This window comes from Acartia tonsa, chromosome 5 (genome assembly GCF_053477335.1).
Source record: "Acartia tonsa isolate MP-2025a chromosome 5, ASM5347733v1, whole genome shotgun sequence".
NCBI lineage: Eukaryota > Metazoa > Arthropoda > Copepoda > Calanoida > Acartiidae > Acartia > Acartia tonsa.
The window spans coordinates 26,510,168-26,527,509 of NC_137264.1; the positions used below are offsets into that span (position 1 = coordinate 26,510,168).

Below are 17,342 nucleotides of genomic sequence, written 5' to 3' on the forward strand. Positions count from 1 at the left end.
CCCCCCTCCCCCCTTATTTCATTTTTTTTGCCAGCCGCTAAATATTAAAACAGCTGTAGAGCGGCCAATTCTAAAGCTATGATAACCAAATTTAAGGACGAACTCTTAGTTTACATAACAAAAAAATATTTTTCTGACCATCGCCGAAAAACGGCAAATAACGGAAACCGCCATTTTCGGCGTTTACGGCGGTTGCCGACGCCAATTAAGTTTTTTATATGTTTATGATTACAGTAATAGACTACATACAAAATTGGCTGGTCTAGAGCTGTTTTGCTCCACTAGCCCCTAGAGGGAAAGTCCCAGGATGAAATCTGTAAGTGTACAAACTCCCACCTTAAATTTTTTTATGGAATATGGATATGATTATACATGAATTATTATAAAATTAACAAAATTTACCTATTATTGCCCTTTGGCGCATATCTTATTACAGACTTCCTCATTTGGCAACATCCATATAAGAAAACCTCTGAAATGTAGGACAAACGAAAATAAACACTTGTAGCGTATCAGAACTTAATAAGAAGAATACTAAACACAGGTCTAAAAAAAATTTGAAGTAAAGTAAATTTGTTGCAATCTCCTTTAATACAGGAGAATTTTTAAGGACATTTTCAACTTATTTATAGAGATGATTTGCTTATAACAATGTACCTTGTTGTAATAGGAATCAGAATCCCAAAAATTAGCTGAATAAATAAAAAATCATCATGTTTTAGATGTACTTTCTAGTAACAATTATAAAGTTGCTACAATTCAAAAACCATACCTAATTATTATAGGAATCATTAAACAAAGTTTGAAATTAATAGGACAATTCTAACCTGTTTAATTTAACCAGAAGAGCTAACTCTGCCAGAATAATAAACTTACATACAGACAGACAGACTTTAATTATATAAAAGCTTTGCTTTTAAAAAGCTGATATGAATTTACTCACTAACAGAATAATACTGATTAATTTTCCAATATTTTTCTCAACCAGAGTACACTTGAACAGAATATATTTGTTTTATTTTTGAATCTTTAACCATTTGAGGGTGAGGAGAAAGTTAAATGGCAGGAAAATGTTGGCAAATAAACTAATTTTTAAAAGCAAATCTACAATGCAACTCACTTTGTTTTTTCTCCTTGTTAATCTATCACTCTGTTTGAAATCCTATAAGGAAAATACCTAAAAAATATAAAAAATTAAAAATAAATGTAGTAAAAAAGTTACAGTCGGGCCCCTTGCCGCACCTTAATCGGTCGGGGATTGGGGGGGGGGGGGCGTTCAACGCCCCCCTTATTATCTCAGTTCCTGTCAAACTAGAGGGCTAAATTTTTTTGTGCAAGTCCCCTGTTTGATAATGAATTTCCGAACTTTTATAAGTCTACGTCAATTTTCGCTTGCTTCACCCTTTTATTTAACAACCTTTGTTTTTAGGTCTTTTGTTACTTAAAAATTTCAAACGGCTGTAATTTTCTTATTTTTGAAGCTAGAAGAAAATTTTTTTTCCAGAAAATGTTTATCTTTATGTAAATTTTACATTAGAAATATCAAAATATAAATTTCTGCGGCCGCAGCTGTACTTGGCAGCTGCAAGCCGCCGCAGTCGGCGGGAAAACGGCGGCGTTTCTTAAGTTTAAAATTTGAAGTCTCTAAGTCAAAAATTGCGGCCACAGGAGCCTTTTAAAGATTTCTGGAGACCTGGAGGATCAGGACCTGCAGGATCATACCTGGAACCTAAAAGTGACTTGAACACCTGTATTTTATATAAGGATGTACTACTAGAGGATTTTTTAGTATTTTGGCATGATAAAATGCTTTAGTCAAAAAAATATTTTTGCTCTTTACCTGGATGACCCTGCCAGGTTTGCTGGCATCCTGTGCCCTCCAGGATGGAGATATTCAAAAAATTCCAACTCTCAGTTATGTGTCATACCCATACTTAAAAAGTCAAGCAGTTTGGGCTCTTTATCTTTCACACACAGAAAATGAGATAGAAAAAACAGGATGGAAAAAATGGAAAATGAGATAGAAAAAACAGGATAGAAAAAAAACGCCCCCACCCCCCGACCGTTAAGGGTTGACAGACATCTAAATTATAGATAAAATTCGCCAATAATTTACATTGATGCGAATACATTCAAACACATGCGACGCATGTGAATTAATTGATACTTTATCTAAAGTCGCTTGTAATAAAAGATTTAAATATATCTATGTATATAAAATACATTAATATACAGATTTTTATTTTTGTTTAAATATTAATTATTGGTGGTGTTTAAACCACTTTTTTGAACAACGCCCCCATAAAACGTTTCCATGTATAAATTGAAGAAAAGTACATTAAGCTATTAAGTACATCGATAAAGTATTTTTTTTCTTCATAGTATTTAAATCAATTTTTGAAACAAACTTAGAAAAAAAGCTTTTGAGATTTTAATAATCATTAATTAATTCTTTTAAAAAAAAATTAATTTAAATATCTGAAAATTTGCCGTTAGTTCTTAGTTGGTATAAAACAAAATAATTTAGAGTAGCGGGGCTACTCTATTACTATTAATATTACAGAAATTTTAAATGAGTAGTAAGTAAATATCATAATATTAGCACCAGTTTTGTTAGCTCAGGCATTTGGAACCTTGTTTTCACTTATTATCCACCGAAAGATATCTTAAGATGTCTATAATATGATGTGGTAAATTACTCAGCTAAATTTATTTAGGATCTACATATTTTGATATACATGATACAAAATATATTTTTTTTATTTAATGAAAAAAATATATTTCTTTTATTTCATGAAAAAAAACATTTCCTACTTTTCATCCCTTTTGTCCTTGTTAACACAGTATAAATTTTGTACAGCAGAGAAAGAGTGGGCAATGACAATAGTCCCCAAAGTTTTAAATAACGTTTTCTCATTTATTAGCTTAACAATTTTGGGGATTGAGTCAATTTGAATTGGTTGCATCAATAGGTTGAGTGTTCACACTTTTTAACCACAAATTTTAATCTACATAAGGGGTTATTCTAAGTATCATCATCGGGGATGTATATTAATTTATCAGCCATTGTCTTATCACTTTAGATCCATTACACTCACTACTGTATACAACTTCTAATTTAATTTGCTTTTGTGTATTGATAAAACAATATGCTTATGTGATAATATGCGGAAATGACCGCACACCGTTGAATTGGTCTTTTCCCCCCCAACTAATTTGTTTCACTACGCCTCCCACTGTATAAAAGTAGTCAGTAATTAAGAACGATAAATCATGAGATATTTGATCATGCACCTCATGCGTGGACCCACCATATTCCCCACAACCGTATTTTCACATGAAAATAATGTTAAAATCTGAGCATCAATTAAACTAAGAGAAAATAAGCTATTTCTTCGCTTGCAGATAAAAACAAAAAAATTGATGCTTAGAAAATATTTTTGTAATATATATCTATTAATATTTATCTTTGAACTTTCTCTAAAATGTAATGAAAAAGTTTGGTTTATTTTATAAAATCATTAATTAAATACCGCTTTGTTTATGCAGGTATAGGGACAAAAGACAAAATTGTTAAATCTGTAGAAAGAATGATATTTAAGAATTGAAATGTTTAAATAGAATAAACAAATAATAATTGCATAAAATATAGCATAAAATATAGCGCGTTTCTATAGTATTTACATAAAAATAAGCATTTTATCATGTAAAATATTCCTTGTAATGTGTCGAATACCTGTCTAAATATCTGCCTAACTCACACACACACACACACACACACACACAAACACACTCACTCACTTACATTTCCTTTCTCGTGTTTTCCCCTTCCATTCTCCGTCCCCCCTCCTTATCTTTCGTTTGGTACCAACGAATTTTGTTAAGTTGAAGTATAGAAACCAAACATTACTGAATATTGTAAAAGTCGCAGTCCCTTCAGTGTATTTTAAGTTGTAAGTTTGGACCAGTACGGGAAAATTTCAATAGCTATAAAAAGTAAATAATTTTATTCCCATAACTGAAAAAACATGTTATTTTATTTCATTTTTGTTGTATAGGTTTATTGCTGACTGATTTATTACCTCAGGAACCATCTTTACATTGTGTTTAGCATTAAGATAAAAGCCTTGCTTTATTTAATGTACATCCATAAATAACAGATTAATATTAAAAGAATATAATTTGTTTGCTCTTTATCTTATTCCATGTTTTGAAGTATTAAACAATCAAGTTCTGTGGAGTCCTATGAATGTTTGTGTGTGTGTGTATTTTATACAACCTGGCTCTACTCAGAAAACGCTTATGCCTTTTATTAATTCATGTTTTAAATTTCTTTTAAATATTTTTTATAGATTTTATCTATAGTAAAAACTTTAGATTTTATCTATAGTAAAAACTTTAAAATTATGTGGGGGCCTAATCGTATTTTTAGCTCTGCAGTGTGATGAAGCTTTTTTAGCAAGTAGTAAATATTGAGATAGGATGAGATCGACAACTATAAATCAGCTGACCTTATACCCATATTTGGTAATATCGTTTCGATTATCGGTTGAAATCGTTTAATCTCCCCGTAAAAAGATATTACAAACTTTTTTGGTTAGTTTAATATGTATGTAACAAAAGAATTTATTCTACTCTAAATTTGCAAGTAAACTTTAACAAAAAGATTGTTATTTGTCGATTTTGATAGGTTTTAAGATATGTATAATAAAACTCAAATTACATCAATGTTTTCAAGGGAAAAAATTCGTTTTTTTAAAGTTTGATTTATTTTTAAATGGGAAGTATTTAAGACTTAATTCTCAAAATAGTACATTTAAAAAACATTAATTAGTGACATATATCAACTTTTTCCCATCTTCGTGAACACTTTAAAAGATATCTAAAGTTTTGCATTATTGCTGCACTTCAAAAGTCATGGTTATAGCCATTTATCTTTTAAACACAGAAAATGAAATAGAATAACTGAAGAGGATATCAATGTTTAACTAAAAACAGGTTTTTTATGAATTTTGGTGCAGCCCTTGCTTCACATAGTTAAGAGGAGAAGGTTGCATATTGCATATTACTCCCCTATCGTCCCGATATTTTAGAGTAAATGTCTTTTCCATTTGTAGGAACCTGAAGAGTCAACAACCTCTCCAAATCCCAGTGATAAAAATGAAGATTTTGTTGGTCACACTGAAACACCTCTCCACAGTATAACTAATAATGATCAGGCATACATTACTAAACTATTAAAAACCTCCTGAACGAAATAGATTTTTCATTTCATACTACTTTATAAATAAGTAAAAAATGAATGTAAGGACGTTTAAGAAATAATTATTATTGATTCCTCTTCTTATATAAATTAAAAAAATAATTAATGCTTTCTTCTTATTTGTATGGCTCTTAACTTTAATTATCGAAAAGGTTTCTTGTGCGAATTTGTTTGTTTGATTTACCGGATGTTTCTGGGTTGTAGCTCAAATCTCAAAGCCAACAAATTAGTTTTGACTTAACCAGTTTCAGGAACCTTGAGAGTAGACAAGTATCAATAAACTTAATTTCTAACAGACAGAAAAATTTGTTATTAGATAGCTGGTTTTAACAATTTTTTTTTCTCCCAAAAATTTCATTTCATAGATAAAAACCATATTGTGATATTTGTGTAATAAACAATCTAAGAACCCTTAAATTTAATTCTTGTATATAGTGGCATTTTAAAATTTAGGAATATGGGGTGAACAAGTTCCAGGGTCGATTTTTCCTTCAAGTGTCTCTAGATGCCTCTAGGGGCGTAGCCGCTAGTACTTTTAATACAACTAGCGGCTTCGCCCCTAGCCTCTAGTGGCTTCGCCCTATGAAGTAATGGGAAGTCAACCCTCCTAAATAGAAATATTCAAAAAAATTATTCTTTGTTTAATTACTCTGTGGTAAAATTAAACCCAGGTTGTGCGTTTTATGCACAAAAATTTTAATTTGTACAAATTAAACCCAGGTTGTTTGCCGTATACACAAAAATTTCAATTCGTAAAAATTAAACCTAGGTTGTTTGCATACACAAAAATTAAAAAAAAAAATATTTAAATATTTTTTTTTTTTGGGGGGGGGGGATTCATGGGGGCTTCGCCCCATGTTACATTTGGGTTCCCCCACCCCAATTACTGGTTTTTGTTTAAAACCACCAGAGGACCAGTAGGTATATTCCCAGAAGGGTAGAGCCCAATTTGATCAGCAGTTACTGAGATTTTACAAAAAATATAAAATAAAAAATTTGGGCGGTGGGCTTTTTTTTATTTTTGGGGGGGTTGGGGGTGTCCCACCCCCTAAGAAAATAGCATAAAACCACCACAGGATCAGTAGGTATATTCCCTGAAGAGTAGAATCCGATCGGTTCAGTGGTTACCGAGATCTTAAGGGACGGACGGACAGACAGACGGACAGACATCAAGCTACTTTGTATTATAGATAATAGATTTTAATAGTTAGCTATGTGATCAGGACAATTCCGATAAATTTGACAATGAAGACTCTACTTTGAATCCTATTGGTGACAAAGATTTTGAAAATACCAATAAAAATGAAGAAACTTCTAGGAAATAAATCAAGCAATAAAATAATTTTTTCAACAAATTAAAATTTAATGTAAATAGTAATTTTAACGAAAAAGAAACATGTTATATCACTGTTGGTTTTGATTAAGCTTTTGTTTTAATTTGTTTTATTTTGGTGTTATTATAGTGAAAGCGATTTTGTTGGTACTTTGGTAAATGAAGATGGAGATATTGAAGGAAAACTCAATGATTATATAATATAAATATAAAATAGATTCATGAAGGGTATAGTCAGGTACGATTATAACAAGGATATACGGATAGGACAATGGCCAAATAAATCCTGTTTAGAGTACTAGAAGAATTGTCTTGGAAACCAGATTGATATAAAAAATCTTAACAATTTGACGAGAGCAAATTTCATGAAATTTAGGAAAGGAAATAAGAAAGAAATCAAACAAAAAAAGTTTATTTGAAAGTTGGGTTTTATACCTACACTATAATATTTAGACAAAATGTTCTGAAACCAATCACTTCATTTAAAACTTGCTTATATTATATATCTTTTTTGTTTACACCAGTAGCGTGCACAGGGTTTTTCTATGAGGTGAGCGAAGCGTCCCTAAAAATTTTGGCATCAAAATCGAGGGGGGTTTAATACAGACAACATGTGGAGTCTAATGATGCCAAAATTTGTACACAATTTTAACCAATGAGATCTCTTGTATGTTCCTTTAGTATTCTCCTATTGGTGTAATCACAGTATGTCTCTTGAGTAACTCTATTCTGGTGAATTGTTGTCCGAAGAAAATTAATCCTGGAGCTGATGGATTAGTTTTACTGGAGTCAACAAATGTGTTGGCTAAGTTAGTCATGATCAATGGTCATAATGTCATGCATTCTTGGGTGAAACATACCCTAGCATGAAGCAGGAGCTGGGCATAGATAATCAAAGGTAAAAAAAGATATCAGAGTCTGTGGTGAAGAAATGCAATTATTGTAAACTTGAAAGAGCAAAAAGTAATACACCTGTGATAGAACGACAGCTGGACCTTACTGATCCACTGAAAATGTTGAGACCAGGCTATAACAGGAGGAAGTAGTCAAAGCCAGACAAGCCTATCTGGTTATGCATGGTAGTTTGTTTGTATACACATTCATGTTTTATTGATGTGTTGGAGAATTATTCTGATGTGGAATTTAGCTGGTTAATAGTGCCTACCCATGGGCACCGCTACATGGGTAGTGCTAAACGTATGATCAGTCTAATGAAGAGAGAGCTGAAAAGGAAATTGAATGGGTTGCTCTTGACCACCAATGAACTGGTGGTTAAAGTTACTGAGGTAGCTAATATTTTGAACACTAGACTGCTTTTAGTGGAGAATGCTGAAGGCTTGGAGATTAAGTGTATAACTCCTTAACACCTATTAGGAGGAAGGGAGCAATAGGATCTTGGAGTAACCCAAGAAGATCAGCCCCCACCCACAGGCTGACCTATCTGCAAAGAAAGTGGACAAGTTTTGGAGTGTGTTTTGGCAAGAAGTGCTGCTGCAGCTGCTCCATGTATGCAAATGGAACCAGGAGGGAAACATCCTGCAGTTTGATGACATTGTTCTGGTACTAAACCAGAACCAACTGGAGATGTCCTGAGGGCTTATGAGGGCTCGTGAAGGCATCCAAGACTGTGCTGGGCATGATTCGAGTTACAGCTGGAAGTCCCACAGATGATCCGCATATATGTCAGCATGAGAAGACTTCTAAATGTTGACTTGGGGACAGTTGAGACTAGTGTCTATGTGGTATAGTAAATGTGTGCATGACTCTTTTGTGTTATGTTGTGTGGGGGAAATTTTTTTCCTTCCTTAATAGGGGGTGTGTATTGGATAATGTTGTTAACTGCGAAAACCAAAATTTTTCTAGTTTTTGTCATTAGAGACATGTCTTCTCCATTTGAGGTGTGTATTTCTCATTGTTGTGTGTGCACCTATGCGGCACCTCTGTTTATGATTCATTATTCGTTTTTCCACGAGGAAAGAGAGTCCTTTTTACTTCAGGCAGGTTGAAAAATCATGTTTTGAAAGAAAGTAAGTGTTAGTGTTATAGGTGCTATGTAGTTTTAAGGCTATATATGATTGTGTGTCCAAGCGTGACAAAAAGAGAACTATTTTATAAATTATTTCTTTTATGTTAATTATTTTTTATGCTAAAAATATCATAGAACCAAAAGCACATTTTTATATCAGTAGAATTTTATTGTAATGTACATTTTAAAGCTATTCATGAGCGTAAAGTTTTTTACTTTTAAGCTATAAACGATCCATACTGAATTTATTTAAAGTCGGGATGGGAGACCAGGTACATGTACGCCATCCATCCTGCACCGTAGTAGCTACACCAGAAGAGTCCTACTGTGCTGGAAAGGTCCCAGGGTAGATGTCAGACTGAATTCTGGTCACTTCCCCCAGTCCAGAGGTTTGGGAAGGGCTAACAATCCTTCCCTAGAAAAAAACTTGCTCATGTTCAACCTGCACAAAGTAATGACCAATTTAACTTTGGACTCGGGAATGAAGTAGAGGTTGAAAACAACAATATATGAAAATACTATACTCAGGCCATGTGAATGAGGATCTAGGACATAACCAAGGGGTGGCTCTCAAGCTGACCAAGCAAGAAGAGCAGGCCATGATCAGTTGGCAACCCCATGGTCCTAGAATTATGGAGGCTTATTTCAAATCCTCAGATAAAAACATCAAACTGAGAATTATAGTAGCACATGCTCCTACAGAACAAGCAGATGCAGAGGTCAAAAACGAATTTTATGACCAGCTTGACTCTGTATTTAAGAATGGTCATATAGAAAAGGACTTTACCATGCTCCCCGGAGATTTCAATGCTCAAGTGGGGAGTAATAATGAGAATTTAGAAGAAGTCATGGGCAGATATGGCCTTGGCTTAAGTAATGGCAAGGAAAATGACAATGGTGATAGACTTGTACGTTTTTGTATTGAAAACAAACTTGTCATTGGGGGAACCATCTTTAAACACAAGAAGATTCGGTGCTTGCTTACATGTGAAGACCGGAGCACCGAAAACCCCCCCCCCCGCTTAGTTTTGACAAAAATCAAAAATAAGGGGGGGGTAGTTTTTTAATGTCTGGAAAACGGCAAGGAGGAAAAAAGCACCGCAAGGCAAAGAATTAACCCCCCCCTTAATTTTGAAGAAAATCAAAAATAAGGGGGGGGTAGTTTTTTCACGCCAGAAAGTTGAGTGAGGTAAATCAAGAAAATCCAGTATACCAGAGGGGAAACCTTATTACAGGGATATTCATGTTTTGGGGCATAATTTCCTTATTTATTGACTTTGGCCAGTAAAAGGTTTTAATTTTGCGCAAAATTAAAACCTTTTACTGGCCAAAGTCAATAAATAAGGAAATTACGCCCCAAAACATGAATATCTCGTAATAAGGTTTCCCCTCTGGTATACTGGATTTACTTGATTTACCTCACTGAACTTTCTGGCGTGTTGTACAGTGAAAAAACTACCCCCCCCCTTATTTTTGATTTTCTTCAAAATTAAGGGGGGGGTTAATTCTTTGCCTTGCGGTGCTTTTTTCCTCCTTGCCGTTTTCCAGACATTAAAAAACTACCCCCCCCTTATTTTTGATTTTTGTCAAAACTAAGCGGGGGGGGGGGTTTTCGGTGCTCCAGTCTACCACATGTAAGCAAGTACCGAAGATTCATACTGCCACCTGGAGATCACTAGATCAAAGAACCTTTAACCAGATAGACTAGAGGACCAGAGGACTTGTAGAATGGACATATCTCAATACTGGCCAAAAAAGGAGACTTGACCCAATGTGGAAACTACAGAGGGATAATGCTTCTTTCAGTACCTGGCCGTATACTTAGTAAGATTCTTCTTAATATAATAAAGAAGAAGGTTAATGAAAAACTAAGACCTAATCAGGCTGGATTTAGACCAAACCGTTCCACTACTGATCAGATAACCTCTCTAAGAATCATCATAGAACAATCCAAGGAATGGAACTCTTAGCTTTTTGACTACAAAAAAGCATTTGATTCTTTAGACATGAAATCTCTCTGGAAAATCTGCTGACACTATGGCATTCCAGAAAAGATAATCAATATCATTAAAGCTATCTATCATAAAGGAGGTGGAAATGTAATGTATAAAGGTAAACTATCAACCTTTTTTGAGATTGTAACGGGTGTCAGACAAGGTTGCCTTCTCTCTCCCTTCCTTTTCCTCCTTGCCATTGACTGGATCATGAAAAACTGTGGAAGCAATGATGGCATTCGCTGGCAGTTATTTGGCAATCCCAAATATTTGGGAGATCTGGATTTTGCTGATGATATTGCTTTGTTAACAAGCAATAGAAGACATATGCAAAGAAGGACTAACATGATAGCTGAAATTTCCAAGAAAGTTGGACTTGTAATAGATATTCCAAAATCTAAAATACTCAGGTTAAATGCCAACTCCCAAGAACCAATAACTATTGGAGACCAAATTCTTGGGGATGTAAATTGCTTTGAGTATCTTGGAAGTAAAATTGATGAAGCTGGAGGCACTTTGACTGATGTTAAAGCTAGAATTAACAAATCTAGGACGGCCTTTGCCAGCTTGAACAAAATTTGGAATTCCAACAACATCTCCATAAAGACCAAGTTAAGACTTTTCAAGTCAAATGTTCTCACTGTTTTGCTGTATGGGGCCGAAACTTGGTTCCTAAACACAGCAGTGGTCACCAAGCTACAGACATATGTCAACAAATTTCTTAGGAGAATCCACAAGATCTTTTGGCCAAATATGATTACAAATACTGAGCTTTTAGAGCGCAGTGATATGTTAGACATCAAACTGACAATAAAACAGAGAAAATGGAGATGGTTGGGGCACACTCTAAGGGCATGATGATTTAACCAATCAAGCCTTGACTTGGAACCCCTTCACGGGAAAGAGGAAACCAGGTAGACCAAAAACAACCTGGAGGAGGGAATTCCTGGATGAACTGAGAGATGAAAATCTATCATCTTTCAATGATGCCTCTACTGAGGCCCAATTAAAAAAAAATGGAGAATTATTGTGCATGGCCTACGCTCTGAAAAGAAGAGATAAATGGCGATGATGATGATGACAATTCTGAAGTTCAAGCTTTTACAAAACCAGAGGAATGGTGTTGGGTGTCTGGTGTTGAGAATATTGCTGACCTGGGTACCAGATCCAATTCTACAGTACAGGATGTACAACCAGGATCTGTTTACCAGGAAGGACTGGAGTGGTTGAAGCTGGAGGAAGGATCTTGGCTGGTAAAGACAGCTGGAGGTATCCAGGGAGAGATACCTAAGGAGTTGAACATCAAAATTGCGGAGATAAAGTTGTTGTTGGAATTGAGCTGTTTTTGGAACTCATTAAGAGAACATGTACCTATGCAAAGGTAAAGAGTGGATTTTAATTGTGCTACAGGCATGTAGCAAGTTTTGACGCATGTTGACAAGACAGAGGGGGGATCAAGTCTGTGATGAGATAAACATTCCTACCCCAGAGGATTTTGGATTGGCTGCTGATTTGTTTTTGGTGTCAGGCCACCAGGAACAGGAGATGAACTTGTTGGATAAAGGCAAGCACAAAAGTCTGTTATCTTTTGAAATAAAGTTAAAGTGACATGGCTGCTGCCTGCGGCTGCTGGAAATTATAGCAGCAAGTTTGATGTGGTTACTATCTGCGGCCGTGGAGAAGATTGGCTGCTGGCAATGATTGAAGGCAAGAAGAAAATTGATCCTGGAGGTGATGGATTAGTTTTACTTGAGTCAACAAATGTGTTGGCTTAGTCAGTCATGATCAATGGTCATAATGTCATGCATTCTTGGGTGAAACATACCCTAGCATGAAGCAGGAGCTGGAGCATAGATAATCAAAGGTAAAAAAATTATCAGAGTCTGTGGTGAATAAATGCAATTATTGTAAACTTGAAAGAGCAAAAATTAATACACCTGTGATAGAAAATATTGGCTCACTTACTGAAAACATTTCAAAATATGTCGACCATCACACTAAAGACCTTGTCTAAACATTACCTTCCTACCTTGAAGACACAAGAGAATTCCTGGACCTTTGTGAAAACATAATTCAATCTGGAAATCTTAAAGGCAATCACATCCTTGTTACTATAGATGTAGTTTCCTTATATACCAACATTTCCAAACAAGATGCAATACCATCAGTACAACATTATTTAGAAACAAAACAAGACAAATCCATTCATACCATATATATTTTAGAATTACTCGAATTAGTATTAGTACAAAATCATATCATTAAATATGTCACCAATATTTATTAAATCATTGAGTTTTGGTAAAGACAATACTGAAATCACAAATGAAGAAAATATATTAGAAGTTGATGTTGATCTAACTCCTGAACAAGCTGAACTAAACAGGTAATATTAGCAATTTTTTAATATGTTGTTTCATGAGAAAGGCAACTTTATGTGCTTTTTTATCAACTTGTAGGCTTGTTTTTTATGATTTAAGTATTTTATTAAATGTAAAAAGTTGAAAAAAAAAGTGACAAGGTTTTGGGGGAATTGAGGTTGTGTACAGGGACTTTGTTTACTTAGGGGAAAATTAGGAAAGCGAAGTGAATATCTGAACTTGACTTTTCAGATTATCGTGACTAGCTGTAATTACAACAAGGATGACAACATCGATAAGTAGCGAAGCTAAAAAATTTTGAAAATATGTCGGGAAAAATTACTATAAAGCAGTGTCATACAATAAACATTAATCTTAAAATAGAGAAATCAGGAAACCTTAAAAATCACGCAAAATTAAAAATTATGAAAATTTAAAAATTTAAGAATCGATCTAGCACCGCAATTTTTCGACAAATCTTGATAAAACTTCTTAAAAATATGTAATATTTGAGCAAATTAAATCCTTGAAAATTTCAGCTGCAAATCATTAATAGAAATCGAGAAAACCTAAAAATCTAGGATTCGATCTAGCACCCCAATTAATATAAAATCGTAATAAAATATGTAGTATATAAATTTAAGCCATCCTTAAAAATTTCAGCCCATAAAAAAAGAAGTTGAAAAAATCATGAAAACATGAAAATGTAGGAATCGATCTAGCACCCCTAATTAACAGACTGATGGACAAAACAATGAATAGATGGACATATGTTATAAGAATCTTCACTAAAAATTTCAGCTGTCTATCTTTTATTAGAGCCGAGAAAATTACGTTTCCCTTACTTTGTCCCAGACGGACGGACGGACATCATTAAGTTATATTCTTCAATATGCATATACTAGAGTTAACTCAATATAACTAACTTGCTATTGGCTAGTTTTCTATAAGTACATATTTATTTATCAATTTACCTCCCCCGCCAATATTCAATAATTTAAATGATTTTAAAAAGAGTTTTTTAATTATTTTTTTTCACATTATCATCACCAAATTAAATGATTTAAATTTTAGTTTAAATATTTGAACACACAAAGGAAGTGTCTCCACAATCGAATTCTTTTAAAAAAGAGTTTTCTTAAATTTACGCATATTTTTGTTTATTAGATAAAGATACTTTAATGTAATTCAAATATCAACATGAAGTGAAAAACTTAATTCATTCCATAAACAAATAGATTAAAGGTTTTAGCATAAATGCATATTTAAATCCCTTGGTATAGAATGATAAGCTATCGCTCGATCATTTAATACCTTGAGATTTAAATATCCATTTATGCTTAATTTTCTATTGCAACAAAAAGGTGATGTTAGCAAATAATTTCTTGAATAAAATGACTAAACTTTTTTTCATTTAATTTTCATTTTTTTCACTGTTGTGTTTTTATTGAACATAAAAATTAAAAATAAAAAAAAATCTTCCAAATTAAAAAGAAAAATCTTTGATTTGTTGGTCAATTTAGGTTCAAAGTTTTTTTTTATAGTAAAAATTTAATTTAAAAAAAAAAATTTAGAAAAAAAATCTTCTAACAAAAAAAAAATTATTCAAATCCAAGATGGCGTCAATACATGTAAAATAATATTTTCAAAATAAAAAATTTAACTATGAATATCTTTTTTCACAGATTGAATTGACATTCTTAAAAAATGCCAAATAAATGGATATTTTAACAATTTTAATATCACGTTTTTTGCAATAGAATGAGAGTTAAATCAGGATTATTAGAGCACTATTAGAGCACTATGACCATATTGGAAGACTTGAGCTCATTAATAGACGTTTATTTCCTATATAGATCTGCCATGGATCTTAATGCAATAAATCTAGCCGTTTTATAAAAAATAAGTCAAAAATATTTCATAAAGTAAAAGATAGAAAAAGTTGTCACTCATATAGGTATTAAATAGGATATTTTGGATTAACTGCAGTTCATGGTAAAATATTGCTGGCAACAAATGTTTTCTGTTTCCTAGCAATATTACAAAGTTCCTGGATGTAGCATAACAAGAAATATTTCTGGAGCCACCAATGTTTAACTTTTCTGGTTGCCAGCAACTTATGCTTAATCCTGGCCACTACCAGGTGTGAAATATTTCTGATATTAAGCAATGTTTCCTTTTTTAATTTTCATTACCCTTTTTTTTTATCAGAATGTCCGTACGTCTATTTTAAACATGTTGATTTTAACTTTTTTGACCGACAAATTTTTCCGATTGATCTGATTTTAGAATACTGATATACAAAGTTATAAATGAATCATCTCTATGGCAAAGTCTTAAAAATGTAAAAATTTTAGGTTTTTTTTGCATTGGCATTAGCAGATAACATTATCATATTTTTATGTCTATTTATATTCAATTTTGTATACTTATTTTTAAATATTTTTATTCACAATTATTTTTCTACCCAGAAACTTAGAAATTTTAACTCTGACCCGGTTTTTTTTTAATTTAAAAAATATATAAAGTTGATAAATTTTTGAATTGTTGGTCAATTTAGGTTCAAAGTTTTTTTTTTATAGTAAAAATTTAATTAAAAAAAAAAAATTTAGAAAAAAAATCTTCTAACAAAAAAAAATTATTAAAATCCAAGATGGCATCAATACATGTAAAATAATATTTTCAAAACAAAAAATTCAAACTTAAATATCTTTTTTCACAGATTGAATTTCAAAAATTTGGTCTGACAGTTTTTCCAAAGTCGAAAAGATCTATCGAATGGAAAAGGCTTAAAACCGATAAAACATTTCTTTATACTAAAACATATTTATTCTCCTGTTTTTTCCTACAGTTCCAAAAAATGAAATTCAATAAAAATTAAATGGTTCTTACATTCCAAAAACTTTCCTACGGGTCCAAAAAATGAATTTAAATGAAATATGTACCATTTAAATCAAATTAAATGGTTCTCACATTCGAAAAATTTTCTCACGCTTGACATTCTTAAAAAATGGCAATTAAATGGATATTTTAACAATTTTAATATCGCGTTTTTTGCAATGGAATGAGAGTTAAATCAGGATTATTAGAGCACTATGACAATATTGGAAGACTCGAGCTCATTAATAGACGTTTATTTCCTATATAGATCTGCCATGGATCTTAATGCAATAAATCTAGCCGGTTTTTTAAAAATAAGTCAACGAATGCTTTCTGTTTCCTAGCAATATTACAAAGTTCCTGGATGTTGCATAACTTATGCTTAATCCTGGCCACTACCAGGTGTGAAATAATCCTGATATTAAGCAATGTTTCCTTTTTTAATTTTCATTACCCTTTTTTTTACCAGAATGTCCGTACGTCTATTTTAAACATGTTGATTTTAACTTTTTTGACCGACAAATTTTTCCGATTGATCTGATTTTAGAATACTGATTTTAAGGACAACAATATACAACGTTATAAATGAATCATCTCTATGGCAAAGTCCTAAAAATGTAAAAATGTCCTTCAACATTTTCCTGTACGTAAGCAGTTTTTCAACAAATTTACTTTTAATCTTATTCCGAATTTTATACATTTATTTTCTGATTATTTAGTTTCAGCACTTTAAAAATGTTAATGTTTGTTTATCCCACAATTAAACAATTAAAGGAACCTCGAATTTAGGAATTTATTCTTGCTGCTGGATCCAGGAACCTTGACACAGCATTTGTTTTTAGCAATATTTTATTATGAACTGCAATTGATTCAAAATGTTTTCTATTATGGTCATATATACTTATTTTATACCTTTTTTTCTTCAATACAAAATTCCTGACCTGTTACAAAACAAACCTAAACCTTTTATAATTTATTTAATACTTAAATTTGCAATAACTTTTATCAAATAAAATTTTCAAATTTTTAATATTTACAAAACGGCCTGCATTTTTGCATCAAGATCCATGACAGATCTAGGAAATAGATGTCCATAAATGAGCTCGAGTTTTCCAAAGGTCAGGTGTTTAAAACTCATACTGCTTCAATTATCCTTAAAGGGAGTTTAAAAGCGAGATTTTTAAGTGCAAACAGACAGACAAAAACATACATATCGTGTTATTATATTTGAAGGACTAGCGGTTAGACTTCAAACTAAAATAAAATAAAATGCACATTTCTCTACAGAAATTGATGTCATCTGAATGTTTACAGACATACTAACATACTAAATTAGGAATTGAGTAGATACTCATTTTTTAGGGTATTACTGACATGCTGACGGAACAAGTAAATTAAATATTAGATGCTCAACATTTTAGAGTATGTTAAAAAAAATAGAACTGCTAATCATTTTATTGCATATTAGAAATTGTGTTACCCCTTC

At 32.5% G+C, this 17,342-nt stretch overlaps 1 protein-coding gene across 1 annotated transcript in view; it reads left to right on the plus strand.

Annotated features, from left to right (window-relative positions):
- The window catches only part of LOC145320078 (uncharacterized), a 116,104-nt gene that overhangs the window by 81,880 nt on the left and 16,882 nt on the right, over positions 1–17,342 (plus strand). Inside the window, exons 20-23 of the mRNA XM_080162519.1 lie at positions 5,118–5,219; positions 6,487–6,578; positions 6,724–6,773; positions 12,921–13,002. Of these exons, the coding sequence (XP_080018645.1) occupies positions 5,118–5,219; positions 6,487–6,578; positions 6,724–6,773; positions 12,921–13,002 (326 nt within the window). The remainder of the gene's footprint in view (positions 1–5,117; positions 5,220–6,486; positions 6,579–6,723; positions 6,774–12,920; positions 13,003–17,342) is intronic.